This window comes from Pochonia chlamydosporia, chromosome 3 (assembly GCF_001653235.2).
Source record: "Pochonia chlamydosporia 170 chromosome 3, whole genome shotgun sequence".
NCBI classification, from domain to species: domain Eukaryota; kingdom Fungi; phylum Ascomycota; class Sordariomycetes; order Hypocreales; family Clavicipitaceae; genus Pochonia; species Pochonia chlamydosporia.
Genome location: NC_035792.1, coordinates 2,812,035 through 2,827,411, shown reverse-complemented (window position 1 = coordinate 2,827,411; position 15,377 = coordinate 2,812,035). Strand labels below are relative to the sequence as shown.

At 49.8% G+C, this 15,377-nt stretch overlaps 5 protein-coding genes across 5 annotated transcripts; 4 read left to right on the top strand and 1 right to left on the bottom strand.

Moving 5' to 3' along the window:
• Nucleotides 1–493: 493 nt before the first annotated feature.
• On the top strand, nt 494–1,534 carry VFPPC_04701 (hypothetical protein; the record flags this gene model as incomplete). Its single annotated transcript, XM_022428414.1, has 2 exons — nt 494–1,298; nt 1,383–1,534. The coding sequence occupies 2 exons, from the start codon at nt 494–496 to the stop codon at nt 1,532–1,534; spliced, it is 957 nt and encodes a 318-aa protein (XP_022284486.1).
• A 1,098-nt stretch (nt 1,535–2,632) lies between these two features.
• On the bottom strand, nt 2,633–3,169 carry VFPPC_15829 (hypothetical protein; the record flags this gene model as incomplete). Its single annotated transcript, XM_018293582.1, has 1 exon — nt 2,633–3,169. The coding sequence occupies one exon, from the start codon at nt 3,167–3,169 to the stop codon at nt 2,633–2,635; it is 537 nt and encodes a 178-aa protein (XP_018145317.1).
• Nucleotides 3,170–3,371: 202 nt separating this feature from the next.
• VFPPC_04700 (hypothetical protein) lies at nt 3,372–3,960 on the top strand (the record flags this gene model as incomplete). Its single annotated transcript, XM_018284010.1, has 2 exons — nt 3,372–3,588; nt 3,734–3,960. 2 exons carry the CDS (start codon nt 3,372–3,374, stop codon nt 3,958–3,960), a joined length of 444 nt encoding a protein of 147 aa, XP_018145316.1.
• Nucleotides 3,961–6,956: 2,996 nt separating this feature from the next.
• Nucleotides 6,957–10,995, top strand: VFPPC_04699 (ankyrin repeats (3 copies) domain-containing protein; the record flags this gene model as incomplete). The annotated part of the gene is made up of 3 exons (XM_018284009.1): nt 6,957–7,103; nt 9,535–9,746; nt 9,840–10,995. 3 exons carry the CDS (start codon nt 6,957–6,959, stop codon nt 10,993–10,995), a joined length of 1,515 nt encoding a protein of 504 aa, XP_018145315.1.
• A 1,172-nt stretch (nt 10,996–12,167) lies between these two features.
• VFPPC_13683 (B-(1-6) glucan synthase) lies at nt 12,168–13,263 on the top strand (the record flags this gene model as incomplete). Its single annotated transcript, XM_018291457.1, has 2 exons — nt 12,168–12,560; nt 12,631–13,263. The coding sequence occupies 2 exons, from the start codon at nt 12,168–12,170 to the stop codon at nt 13,261–13,263; spliced, it is 1,026 nt and encodes a 341-aa protein (XP_018145314.1).
• Nucleotides 13,264–15,377: the final 2,114 nt, after the last annotated feature.

Sequence of the window (15,377 nt, the reverse complement as noted above, 5' to 3'; positions counted from 1 at the left end):
CGAATGCAGTCAAGGACCAAGGCAAGCAACGGAAGGGCGGGGTTTGCGGATTCAATGTCTGGCTCAATGTTCTCCATGTTCTCAATGTTGAACCCGGTCGGCCACTAGGACCACTGTTTCCCCTCTCCGTATCGGTCCCGGGCCTTCCAGCGCACAGTGTGCATATCTGCAGAAGACACGCCAGCAAAGCGAAGCAGCCAGATTGGACCCAACGCAACCAGCTAGAGCTCCTGCTCCCACTTCAAGGTGACAACGGCACTGGCGCATTGGGGAACGGGTACGAGGCCGTTTTGGCTTCATCCATTTCAACCTTGATTAACCAACCACCACCCGTCTTTACTTTTTTTCCCGTTCTTTTCCTCCTCCCTCCATCACTTATCTCCCCCAGATCTTGCATTATTGTCAAGACTCGGCCGTTGATTTATTTGAGCAGTAATTTTCTTTTACTTTACATCGCCAGTCCATTTTTAACAGACGTTGCAGCCTCGCCGAGATGCAGCTAACAGCGCTTGTCCTTGCGGTCACGGCCGCTGCATTCGTCATCATCCCCGAGCTTTCCGAAGCCGACGAGAACATTTTCAAAGCTCTCCCAATCAACACCGGACCATTATCACTGCCGATCCCAGCAGAATCTCACAGGGTTGCTGTTCCGTGCAAGCAATGTGAAGGCAAAAACAGCAATTTGCAATTAAACTTTGATGTCGTGGATTACACGAGGCTGTTACTGAATGGATTCGAGGTCTACCCCCATGCCGATCCCTGGCATGGCGATTTGGCGGCAGATGTCGAGAGTACCGACCGTGAAGCCACAAAGGAGAAGCTGGGTTACAGCTTAGCCATTTCACCGGAGGCTATGGATAAGGATTCTCACATTCAGGTCCTTGATGTGGAACTGCGGGTTATTGAAGTCGGGAATCGATTTGTGGACAGCGTGCCGGTTGTTAATGTGAAGCTTATCAACGTGCCTTCCGGGGAACTTGCCATTGCCGTAGTCGAGACCACTTCGACCAAGATTTCTGGTTGCCACTCAATGGCCTGTCAGGCAAAGGAAGTCATGGCAGACGCGCTCAAGGCCATCAAGGGTTTCAGGCCATTCAAGGGATGCCACCGCCGACCTCATCACGGCAAGGACAAGGCTCACCATAAGAGCAATCCTAATCGACCTCACTCTGAGAATGCGCACGATGGTCTTCGCAAGCACCCTCACCCCCATCATCACTTTGGTGACAATCATCGCCACGAGTGGGGACGCCTGATCACCAACCTTGCGGCTCAGATCTTCCTTCCCGTTCTTTTGGGCATCACCGCCGGTGTTGGTGTAGCACTGTAAGTTTGGCTTTTGCTCTTCTGGGAAAGTGGTTCGCATGCTAATACATGTTTAGGTTTGCCATGGGTGTGTGCAGCTTATTCTTCCGACTTACAGCCTTTATTCGCGGCAGCCGTGACAATCGTTTTAGCCTGTGCCCCCATCGCAGAGGCAGGGCACTACAGACAAGACACGAGGAGGCAGTTGCGTCAGAGAAAGCTGGCTTGATGGCTGAGGAAGCCGAGCTACCACCTCAATACGACGACTCCAAGAACTAGGTAACGGGAAGACGGACCAGATGTTATCAGAGATGGATATCGTGGTAGGGATTCAATCGAGTTTACTCGGCATTTATCCATTTGGAGTAGATGTCGAAGGGGCAATAACCGTTGAAGCCGGTGATTGAGATTGAGGCTGAGGTTGAACAAAAGGAAATACCCACGTGTACGGATATACCGAACTGGATCGAATTTTTTGGCGTTTATTTGGGGGAATTACTGCAAGGAACGTACCGATAGCATTGTTGTGGTAGACACTGCAATTATTGCTTGGGCGGCTGCAAAGGTCGCGCCACGCTCCTTCAGATGGTGGAAAGTTGGGAACACATTATTGGAGTCTTGCATTTCGTTTTCGATGGCATTTTATTCGTCTTGGTTTGTTTTTACATTATATACCCACAATACGACGCTCCTTTGCATTTTACGCCGTATGCTCCCTCGAAATCAATTGGTGTGGATAATGATACGGCAAATTGGTGGCTTTTGTTGTGCTGCGTCTACTTATACGTTGGTGAGTGACGTGGAACAGAGTAGAATCGTGATGTATACTACCTCTTCCTCTGCCATGGAACAATGTCCGACATTCTTTTGACTGAATGACGGAAGTGTGGACAAGGAAGAAAGAAGCTACGTGATGGGGGTCAGGCTTAATGCATCCCCACAAGCACGTTCTTTCACTTTTACCATTATTAACCGCCTGATGAGTAAGGTGGACGGGACGGGGTGACCTGGAGTGCCAACATACCTAGGTACCTAGGTAGGTAGTGTCTCGGTGACCGAGTGGTTGGTAAGCTTTCTGGTGGATTGCCGAGGAAGCTACTTGACTCCGTAAAGCAGTGGATTGATTATAATTGATTCGTGGTAACATGAACGATGATGCTATAAGCTAGCCCGACCCCAATGTGACAACGCGATACGGAGTACATCTTCATCGATCCAAAAGCAGACACCACGGATCATCGACCCGAATCACCCAATTCACCGCTCGAGCCCAAAGATTCAGACAAACCAAGACTCTGTGCCACCAGACCACCCACGCCAGACATCTTTATCCCGCTTCGATCGGCCCGGCGAGTGTCATCCTTTTCCTTCCCACAGCCACATCCTTGTCGTCTGGTGCATAAGGCAGGCGTGGTGTTTTCTTGCTTGCTACTCCGTACTCCGTACGGTGGCGCACAATTCCCCTCATTGAACGCAGAAGGAGACACGTTACTTTAAGTTGCTCGCTGCAGCTTGCGACGAGACGGATGAGTTTTGAGTGACTGGAGAGAAGTGGATTTAAAAAGCCCACAAACCACAACCCACAGCGTGCAGGTCTAGTCTGGTCCGATACTTTGCTGGTACTGGCACAAGTGAAAGTACAAGCACAAGTGCATGCAGACGCAGACGCAGACGCAGACTTGGCGCAAAAGGACACAGACAGGCACACGGAGGGGAAAAGCCCGTCGGGAAAGTGGTATCGGGCTGACTTGCCTTGTCTTTTCACTGGCACCTTGACCTTTTGACCTGCGTGGTTATTTACCTGGGTCGTGCATTTACCCTGCTTGCTTGAACATTTCTTTTTTGTTCCTTTTCTTGCCAGCATCCGCTCACCTTTTTTTTTTTGTTCCTTCTTTCGCATCATCAACTCTGTTGCCGCATTCTTTGCTCGGATTACGAGACAACAGTGCAGCGTCTCATTCAAAACAGCCAACTACGTCACCCCGTCCCAGCCTGCCCCCCGCGTAGAAAGTACACCACACCCACAAGCTGGGGCGTCGCACACCGAACATCCTAAACTCCTCACCATGTGGAAGCCCCCGTCTCCCACCGAGACCCCGCGGTCGCCATCTACAGATGAGACCGTTCTCGGGGCCACGACGATTACGAGAACGAAGAACCCCGGCCGTCGGTTTGCGCAGGTTGTGAAGCTCAAGAAGGAATGTGTGGATGAGTACAAGGCTTGTCATGCTGCCGTTTGGCCCGAGGTAGCTAAGCAGATTAAAGATTGTGGGATTGAGGACTGTAAGTGGGTTCTTTTGACGTGGTTGCATGAATTGTCTGCTGCGCTTTTATCCCAATTGGAGGCGTTGGAGCATGAAGACGGTGCGGCGCGCATTGTGGTGTGAAAAGTTTATGGGGGAAGTGTAAGTGCTGACTCTGGGTGTAGACAGCATCTTTTACGACGACACGACTGGTATGCTGTTTGGCTCGTTCAAGTACATTGGGTATGATTATGCTGGTGATATGGAGCGCATGGCTCAGAATCCCAAGGTCCGCGAGTGGTGGAAGATGACGGATGGGTTTCAGGAGAGTATTGTTCCTGGGGCTGTGAGCTCTGAGGCTGGTGAGCCGAGTTGGTGGAAACCTTTGGAGGAGGTCTTTTATCAGGCTTAGGCTTAGGTTGGGAGAAGGAGTGCGGTTGAACCTGGATGGTTGGTTTTAGCTTGTGTTGCAGGTTTGTTTGGTATTGTTATGGCGGATTTCGGGCTGCTGGTATTTCATGATTATTACGGTACTAGGACGTTGGGGACGATCAAATGTACCTACGGATACCTACCTAGGTATACAAAATACCCCGATATCATGTCGGGTTGTGACTATCAACTTGGAGTAGCTTGGTCTTGGACACTTATCACGATCCAATGTCAACTGCGCCGATCCCCCATACGCCGGATGATCAGTGCATCGCCTGTTAACTAGTGCACATCCCATCCTGTGCTTATGAACCGAATTTGGTAGTGCAGTCATCCTAGTTGATATGCTGCTCACTATGGCCTAGTTTGCTATTGATGGGTTAGGTTTTGCTTGGGTATTGATGAGTTGATGAGGTCCTCTCATGACGTAGTTTGAATGAGCACAATTAGTATACATAAGTCGGTAGGTAAAGTTACACTTACTAGGCTAGTGTGTCGAATTCGCAGCTTGCATCTCGAGTAGACCTTGCGATTCGTCACCAAATCTGCACAAAAAGAAATACAATAAACATCACCCATCTCCGGCCATTAGTACGCCAATCCACCCTCCACATAACTGCGTATGTATTAAACTATAAAACACCACCGTGATAACAACGCCGCAATCTACAACGCTTGAGCTATCCTCCGTCTCTGAGTTCTGGTTCAAATGGAATCTACACCGCGGCCTACCCTACAGACAGCCAACCTGGAGGCTTGCATACACAAGTACACTGCACTTGTCATGGAGTTCATCAGAAAGTCATTTGAAAGATGGAATATGTAAGTTGAGCTAAGCTTAGGCATATGTTTCTAAGTTACTGGATGAAAGTGATTTGTTGCATGTTTTGAGCTTTATGTTGTTGGGGTTGGAGACGGAGTTGTTTGCTGGATGGGTTTGGAGGTGGATTGGCTGTGCTGTAATGTGGAGTGTAAGCTGTAAGTGAGAGAGTGGTGATGCTGGGCGGTGGCATTGATTACATGACAACTACTAGTTGGAGAATGGAAATGTTGAACCAACGTGGATGTGAGAAATGGGGATGAGCAGGTGACGTATAGATGACTTCCGCACCTCCCTAGGTATTATTGAATGTCATGGCGGAGTCTAAGGATAAGCAGGATAGATTGACAAGTAAATGGGATAAGTGAGTTGCACGCTTACTAAGTATGAGACTCGCTACCGGTTCTTCTTGATGTTGACAAATACAATCCGCAAGTTACATGTAGTGAGTAGTGGCAACATGGAAGTTTCAGCGTTGGCTGCAAGTTAGATACCTGCACCGTATCTAGTGGTCAAAGAAGAACTTGACAAGACAAACGGTAATTAACAGAGATAGATTGTAAGTGGCATCAGCAGTTGAGCAACCAGACCAAATCGTCAGCTCGCCACATCATCATCATAATCCGCAAGATACTCCGCTCCCACAACTCAACTCAACTCAACCCAACTAACACAGCACCCGATAACCCGATAACTCGCAACCCACCAACTCCCCACAATGTCCATCCAACATTGAACCCGAACCCTCACGCAACACTGACTACTCCGCGCACAGCATGGAATTCATACGCGCGACCCGACTACCTAGGCACGTACTCAGCCCCTGCGACAGCCGAACCCAATCGCCAAGCCAAACAAATCGAGGCTGTGCAAATCAAAATCAACCACAACCATTTTCCAGCACAAAAATCGCATCTACTCCGTACAATCTACCAAGTCGGCATCGCAATTCAATGCGAAGCGAGGCTGTGCAAAAAGCGACAACGACTGCCCTGTGGCGTAGCGGGAAGACGCGAGTGATTCTCCCCCCGACAAGACGCTAAGATACGAAAAAGCGGGGCCGTAGTTGCCTTTTTCGTCGTGAGCCTCCACCAGTCACTTCCACAGGGCTGATTCTGGTTCTCATTCTCATGGGCCGTGTCGTCTGATCCTCAACTTGCTCCTAGGGCTGCATCCGCACGGATAGGAGCGGTCATCATTTTCGCCAACCTTGAAATTCATCGGGCTCAACATGTCCGTCCATGCACAACTTTCGTACATTTCAGATATCCGTTCACTCCGGCGCCCCGAAATGGTAATATCGGCCGTGCTAAGCCCCGTGCACGTAAACACAACTCGTCATTACAACTGCTCAATACTTGCTCGTAAATGTACGTCACGGACTGTCTGGATGGCGAGCAGCTACGAGCACGTAATTTGGGTACATGGCTATCGGCCTGGCAGTCGGTGAAAAGTCAAGTCAAGTCTGTGTGACGCGGGAAGCGTGGCCTTTTTTTCCCCGGAGGCGAGCCTCGCACAGCCGTCCCGCCAAGGGATATGCAGCGACGGTCATTCTTCATGTCTCCTATTTTTCAATGATGGCGCAAACCAAGACTACCCCTTACTTGGCCCGAGATAGGCAGTTGCGCTCGCATTCAACAACGGAGCCTCATACGTACTTTTAACGGCTAGCGCATTCCACGGCGCCACATGGGAAACGGACCAATGGTCTGGTGCTGATGCTTCCGCTTTGACGTACGTGCCGTGTACGATGTAAGATGATTCTGGCTGGGGTTTTGGTGCACCGGTTGTGTCGTAGGCTCCGCGGCCCATGTTGGACAAATCATCTGGAATGCGGACATATGGCGAGTGAGGGAGTTGTTTGTTTACGAGGTCATTTTTCATGGTACTTTGCATGATGGCATGACTAACTAGCTCTACTGGTGCATAGGTTGAAACGTGAGAAACATGTGTCATTGATCTTGGTCTATACCTCGCTATCATCTAGAAATGTCGTATGCTATCTATGTCGTTGGTAAAACAGAAAACCCCCAAAGCTCTCAAGTAACAGTAAAGAATGTGAGGAATATGTCCAACAAGAATTGGCCATCTGTGAAACAGTGCCCGCCTTTGAAGATACCTGGATTGAGTGCCTTGGTGATCTGGGGTGATACAGAATGGCCATTGAGGAGGATGATATTCGAGACCGCGAAATTTGGACAATGGTTTGGACGTATTGGTACAGCAAGGCCATAGATGAAGACCAAGCATGCGAGGCTGCATCATCATCTGGCGATTCTAGCACGGCCAAACTCTTTGCGGCGGTGAGCTGTATGTGAATGCGTCCGAATTCGGTCCAAAATGCAGGTCTGGGTCAAAGTTGATATCGTGCCGTAATTTTGGACTGCAATTAACTTTTATCCCGTCGTAGCCAGTACAAAAGAAAGATGTAATGGAAGGAACGTGTGCAGGAGCTCGTCGTGCTTCACCATATCAACCATCGCCGCGCTTCCACTTCACCACAACATCCTCCTTAGTTTCGAAGTCGAGCAGCTCTTGGGCGACCTGGCATAATCGGAGGCGAAATTGTAGCCATGCCATATGCCATCAAAGGCAGCATGGAAAATGTATCTCGTCCTCCCCTCTGGGGCCGTGGGTTATCAGAATGCCTCAGTGTCAGGTATCCGATCCAGAGGGTCAACAGGGCGACAAGAAGCGCCGGAACGCCGATAGCAATAGCTACCACGACCTCGACTGACAATTCAGGCTGCCCAGACATAGACTTGTGATGGTACTATGTTATGCTTTGGGGAAATGAGTCCGTGGAAGGGGTTTGTTGTTGCATGTAATCTGTCCCAGACCAACACCATGCGTCAGCTTGCCAAAATATTTGGCGGGGAGATAGATTGCTGCATACCTTGATAAGAGATGTTGTAGATTGAGTGCAATCAGCTCTCAGAGAATATATGACTTCGAAAAAAATACAAAAGAGTATGCGAGTAACATGTAGGTGTGTATCTGACGCAAAGGGTAAATGGGTTGCTGTTGATTTTCTTGGAGTAGTCTGAGAAGCGGGATGGTAATCATCTTATATCACTTGTCACACCCGAACAAACAAAGCGACTAGGCATACGAAATAGACTCACACATTCACACACACCGGCGAGACCAAGTAAGTACCAACCAAGATTGAGCGATACGTCTCGGTACGTCGGCGTTGGTGACCTTGGACCCAGTCACGCTTCACTAAACCTTGGAACGGCGCCAACCACGTTGACCGGGCCCGCGTGTTGCGACAGGAGACTGCGATCGCCGACCGACAAAAAATTTCGCCATCAAATGCCAAGCGGAACGCGGCGGCTTTGGGACGTCGTAAGGGGGACGTCGTAAAGGGGACGCCGTAAAGGGGACGCCGTAAAGGGACCTAATCAGTTGATCATGATTACCACTCCTTCGTAAAGGCGACGGCAAGGTTGCCCTAAGAATTGGCCATGGCGATAATGCCATATGTACACTTTACATAAGAGGCAGACAGAACTGCGACAAGGAGCGACAACACCAAGCCGAGCATCATCTCTCATGACACTGAAAAGGGCGAAAGGGGGAACAAGATAACAAAGAGGCGAAACAAAACAGCATTAAACATACTAATGATTTGCCATCGTCTTTCCCCAAAGGCAAATCTTGTGCGGGGAGTCACGTCTATGTGGCTCAGATCCGTCACCCGTTTCTGAATGGCAAGAAATTCAGGAGGTTGGAAGGCAAAACAACCAAAAGTGGATAGTGAAATGGGTGGGAAACCCAGTGGCAACACACAAGAGCACACAATTCGTCTGCTTTACGTGAAACGGTGAGGCGAACCAGTAAGATGCGGTGGGCAGCCGCGTGTAAGTAAGTCGCTGGTCAGCATGAACATGGGGCAAAGATTAGTTAGGCTCGGGCCATCCAAATGGCATCATCAGCCTCGGCCGACAGGTTGCGACTCAAAGGAGATCCCTAGGATTGTTGAATGGCCCGGAAAGGGGCGAAATTTTTTTTTTTGAAAGGGATTGAAAATAGGAGAAGGATGTGCAAATGGCGGGCGAGGATCATGCGAATCCATATACCATTTTGGCCGGCTGAAAAATGGTTGAGCTGAAAACGCACAATAGCCGTGGCGCGTTTCCTCGGCAAATCAGCGACTGCGACTCTGCGACTAACTGACCAGGTCTGCAAATGATTGCTCCCCTGTCTCAAACTATGTGCGGCAAGCTGACAACCGGAGTCAATATCCTGCTTCAGCCGGCAGACTTCACAAGGTTGACCATTGCCCATATTGGCTCGCGTGGCTTAGCTGGTTGTTATTTATTGCTCAGCCTTAGCCGCAATGTGACGCAGAGAGGCATGTCATACAAGGAATTGACAGCACATATCAGGGAATCATAAAAAGAAAAAAAAAATTATGATGAAATAAGGCTGTTGCCGTGTTGTCAGTGGTGCTGCTCGATTTGTCTTGGCCAGTTGCAAAACGGTCAAAAGGAGCGCCACCCTCCTGCGGCGACCAAAATTCATAGTTGATCTTCTTGATCCATGATAAGTGCTTTTCTTGTCCAGACAACTTATGGAGAGCGGTATTTCTCCAAAAACATCTCCTCCAAACAAGAGAGGATACCTTAGTTATGAAAAATGCACATTTTGCCGCAGGGATAAGAAAAAGGTATACGCTTTGGCTTTCCATTGGAATCCTGCTTGTTGGCTGACTTACGCTGTTCAAAGTGCGCACCCACGAACCGAAAATGGCCAGGACAAAAATGTTTCCGGTGTATACACCTCGGTCGGGATTGCTCTGATAATGTTCGTGCCGCCGGGGATAGCACTAATGCGGTCCCAACCGAATCGACGCCGACGAAACAGTCTGAGAAGAGCGACGACACCCTAGTTGAGGAGCGGCCGGAGGATCTCGAGGACTGGGAAACATTCCGAGCCTTGTAAGCCGTCCGCCAAATTTCTAGCTCGTCTTCCAAAAGATGCCGGACCTGGCCATTTGAATGAGAGCAAAACTAACTTGGTTGACTCATCAGGTCCGCTCACAGCTCTTGGATCACGCACATTGAACGAGTCTGCGCCAGTGTTCAGACAAGCGAAGCAATATACACCGTGCGTCTGGGAAGAATCAGCAACGAGCCAGACCTCGCTGAAATCAAAGCCATTGTTTCCAAGGAACGCGAGGCCGTCCGAGATGCTGCCAGGCAGGCTATGCGGACGCCAACCTTTAATCCAATGGCCAAGTATGCATTGGCATCCGTGTTGAAGTCATGCTCGCTCCGGTCGTATGAAGGCTGGACCAACAAACCAGGAGTGGATTGTTTTGACTCGCAAGAGGACATATCTGCCCTGGTACAAGATCTTGAGCAATCTGGCGACATCGGGTATGCCATCTCCGTGCAAGAATCATACCTGAATGGCCTCGGTGTCGGTACCCCGGAGGATGTGTGGAAAGCGGAACTGAAGCGATATTACGACTTGTATCAGCGGATTCAACACTTTCGATCAGCATTCAAGCACAGCGTTGTTGAGCAAAGCCGCCTACCATCCCGGGCTCTCAACGACTGCCTCCCGTTTCTGGAATCAACGTCGGTGCGACAAGCTGCCATCAAGTATCTTCCATGTACGACCGCCAGGGATGTATTTGGGAGAAATCTTCTTCATATTGCGCTATACAGCGGATATAGCTCTGGGGTTGATGAACTTATTGGTCGTCTCTCGAAACCAGAACTCAATGCAAAGGACTTCTTCGGCCGAACTCCGCTGCATATTGCCGCAACCTTCGGATTGGACTATGTTGTTCACTGGTTGCTGGAAGCTGGCGTCAATCTCAGCCCTCGTGAAAGCTCCCGCAACCTGACGCCCCTTCAATGCGCTGCTGCTGCTGGACATGAAGGAACTGTGGCTGCCATTCTCGGTCGTCTACTTTTGTCAGGGACAGGCAAACGGGATACAGAGTTACAGGCAGCTTGTGCCTTTGCATCGAGAAATAGACATTACCCCATTGTTCGAAAATTGCTCCCGCACCTGACCAGAGGCGAACAAGCTGCCCTGAGGCAAGCACTGGCATCCGCATCAGTCTCGCAGGCGTCAACCAGGAGGAACACAGTACCCGTTGACATAGGCACGGGAAGCGGATATGACTTCATACCAGAACTGGCGCGAAGGTGGGCATCGGGAGGCGCTGGATGACATGCGTGAATAGCCTTGCACAGTTTTTCGAATATTGATACCCATTATAGAGAGAGGGAATGTGTCTTGATAGAAAGCAATGCAACGCAATCCTGCTGCATGTTGCGGGTTGGAAACAGAATGATAGACTTTGCGGTTTTTTTTTTGGTGAATAGACATCAATTGATTAATTGTGCAACGGTTTTACCATCAAAGGCGCTCCTTCCCAAAGCTGTGTTAAGCGAGATCACGGCATCAGTAGTCTTCTTGCGAGGCCTCAGGCTATCAATTTACTGAAGCACTCGGCTTACCCGAGGACACAACCGGGAACAGCCACCATGGATCTCAACTTTCTTCCCAAAACTTGTTGTATCGCAACCAATACCATTCACGCTGCCGCCTTTGCCTAAAATGTAGATAAGATGCAAATTAGCAAACGCAACGTGAGACAGTGTCTCATTCAGGGACCAAAACGGCAACTTTGTTCGTCGTGTTACACCTCTCCACGACAATCCGATGTCGATCACCCATCGCCAAGACATGGCAATCGTGGGGGACACTTTAGATTGAAGGCTGGGCTGGGCGATGGGTCTTTTCCACTCCGGAGGTTGTCCCCATGATATTTTGTTGCGATAATTGGTGCGTTCCAGAACACAAGTTTCGAATGCCTGCCGGCTAATCGAATAATAGGTCCGCTTTAGCGTACTGATGAAAGGCGTATGAGTTGCCCAGTTTACCGGCTTTAATGCGCAAAGTCGGCCCTTTTTACTGGACAACGTCACATTCCCCGATCTATGGATGGGAGCTAAGCTTACGGGCCGCGGTGAAATAAGAGTCCTCCATTCGGATAGCGATACTCGAAATGTTTTGCTCTGGAATAGGAATGAGACTCGGGGCAGGCTGAACTTGTGGGCATTTGCCGTGAATGGAACCATCTGAGAAATGTAACGCCTGGTCATGCTAAGCCGGGCAGATGGTAACATGAGGAGCCTTCAAACCCCGACGAGATTTAAGTATACAAATACTTAAGGACTCTTTGGGAAACATTCACTCTCGTAACCGAACACCAAGGACTGTAGAGACCTCCGCATCTAAACTACCGGGGCTTATAATAAGTCATTGTTCACAACTTCACACAGTTTGAGGCAAATCGTTCCTGTTGATGGTCAAGGCTTACATCCCCAACATTCACAATGCACTTCACTTCTTTGGCTCTCGCCAGCCTGCCGGCTCTCGCAGCAGCAGCTGCAACCCCTAATTGCTTCCCTTATGGTAGTGCCAAGCTGCCTGGTAATATGACACCCCCCAGTGTTAAACCAGCAGACTGGTGGTGCCCTCAGTCAATGGCATATGGCTTCCAAGGCTTTAGCTACCCCTTGGAGGACGACAACTGCAACAGCGGCACCAACAGCTTCAACAAAATGAACCAGGACTTTGCCAAGATGAAGAAGGACTTCGGTGCGAGTATCGTGCGCATGTACTATCCCACATGTACCAAGTCCATCGTATTCGAGAATGCCATTCGGGCCGCGGCCACGAACAACATGGGCATCATCTTGCAGGTCTGGACAAACTTTGGCGGTGGTGTAAGTTCCTACCTCCATTGATTTAGAATTGTACATGAAGATCAGACTTTCAGGACTGACACTGTAACAGGACGTTTGGAGACAATCGCAGCAGGCCATTTATGACGCACTCAACAAGCCCGAATTTGCCGCCATTGCACCATATGTTGTCCACAGCGCTGACTGGGGCTCCGAGCCCGTTGGTGATGGCATGGATTCCGGCAACTTTGTGAATGACCTCGGAGCATTCCGCGCGAAAATGAAGCAGCATAGCATCAAGGTTGGCATCAGTGAGGATTGGGACCGTCCAGGTACCTTGCGCAATGGAAATAGTCTGACCAGCCTTGGAAGTGGGATCAAGGCCAACTCTGACTTTGCTCATATCCACCCCATGCCCTTCTACCACGGCAACAACCCTGAGAGTCAAGCCTGGGCTTATATCCAGCAGGCTACGCAATGGGTTTTGGATCACGTCAACCTTCCCACCATGATTACGGAAAGCCCGTGGGCTTGGGGCAAGACGGACCACAATCCCGGAAAGAGTGACGTTGGCGTTGCCCAGTATACCAAGTACTGGAAGACCTTTGATGACAATTGCGAGTGGTTCAAGCAGAAGAATGTTGGTTGGTTCCTGCATGCGTGGCAGGGTGAAGATAAGTTTGACATTGTGAAGCCGGATGGTTCTGGCTACGTTATCCCAAATTGGAGACCTCGCAAGTGCTGAGTGAGATGTCGAAGGCAAAGTCCAATGACCCGGACCTTGTTCGTTTCAATGATTTCAAGGACCAGGAGGCTCCATACACAGATATTTGTACATAGTGTAGCAAAATGGATCGGTATATAGGCGTACGCCACATACTACGCACAACCATGCACCGTACTTTACATCCGACGTTGTGCATACAAGTAATTTCCCGACGACAGGAAACATCCACAGCCACGCGATCATACTTGAAGATGCATTCCATGCATCCAACAATGAAGACTCCACAACCGGTCCCGTTCAACATTGTAATATATCGGGCATGGCTGTCGAAGTGGACTCGTTCCCACATTGTGTGAACTGTTGGCGTTCCATCGGGAGGATGTCAGCACCATGTTGCATGAGATTGATTGCCTTGTCTCTCCGATCGTTGTGGTACAAATTTGTTTGGTTGTCAGAAATATATCAATGTAATCTTCCCGAGTAGCAACGGTAATAAATGAGAGCAGGGGTATTTGATAACGATGCCATGGATGGACAAACAGAGGGCTGATGAGTTCCCGAATTTTCCCATATATGAGTCCTTTGCGTCTTCAAAGGAGTTAAGATTAAGGGTGCTTTGAGCATGGGGGCGCCTGCTTCAGAATCATGAACCCTAACCAGCCAAATCTTCGAAGTGGACGAGAATAACAGCGGGATTAAATAAAAAAGACGCACAAAAGATCCGTTCTGGGGGCAGGACGATTTCAGTTGGTCGTTCTTCCCTGTGCCATCCCCTGTGAACGCTATCCCAAGAGCGGCGTTTATGCCAGCCGAGATTCTGGTTGGATCTTGCTGAGAAACGCATGTTGATCAACTTTCAACTTACCTATTCAAGCAAGTCAAACATCACTGAGCCGGGTTTGAAGTGCAATTCCCAGGACCTCAGGCAATCAGAAGTTGCTAGCATAATTTTGCCTGGCTGCCATTACCAACGAACCTTGCTGGTGTGCGTCTGGGATTCTAGGAGAAAGTTTGAAGTCCGCATCACACAATTTTATTAGCGTTGCTGTCTTTCATGGAAGGCAGTCCCCGAACCCGAATGTCATCTTGGGCCTCGGGGACACGCCTTGGTCTATGCGCCGTTGCAGGGTTTCATCGGATGGAAGTTTTGAGACGAACTTGTTTGTTCACGCATCCCTCGCATGCAAACTACACGCTATTTCATCGTAAAGCAGTGAAAGCGATGTGGCGATCACGCATCTTGTCCAATCGACTTTGATGCATTGACGTGACTTTCTTTTCTTCGAAGCCGTGATGCAGCTGTGAGCCAGGGTGACATCTGAGCGACCCCTTGGCCGCACTAGTCAGAAGTGGTCAAGATATCCTGCTTCATGTGTGGATGCGACTACATGCAGGAACATGGCGCTAGTGTTTCCAGTTGACAGCAAATACGTTGCACTTTGGGGCCATCAGCAGGGGAACCCCGACGTTTGATTGGGGGCATCTCGGATTCGGTGGACGTGTTTTCTCTGCGACTGGAGGAGATATACAGAGTACTCTGTTTGTGTGAGGAAACTATGGCTCCAGGTTCGTTCTGCTTGGTACCAGGGACACTAACTCGCTCCAGCCAGATAGATGGGTTCAAGCTACTTTGCTGCACGCCTGCGGGGAAAAAGAAAAGGAACCTTTGAACAGAGACGGAAAAAGGAAAGCAGCGCTGCCAGATCGCGCGCGCAGTCCTGGGGCTTCGCTGGTCTGTCTGGAGATTGTCTCAAACTCAGTCGCGACTCTTCGAGTGCTCGGGCATTTGAGTTCGCCTGAGCCAAGTCGAGGGCTCACAGGCCACAGCTCGCACCGTCGAATGGTCAAAGTTTGGTGGGACTTCGAAGTCCTGTCCGATATAAGTTAATGGCCTTTGATCCACTTGACATGCGCCAGGCGGAGACCGACCGTTGACTATCGCCTGCTGGGCAGTTTGCGAAGGCTAGGACAACCACAAGGCTTGATGTGGCTGCTTTGTTGGATCCAGGAACAACATCGTGTATGCTGGGGCTGAAAATAGACTGAAGCATTGGGGGACGGCGAGAAATCCAGTCGAGCATGACAGTGATCCAGCTATGGATTCTCCGTCAGCAGCATGGATAAAGATTGCA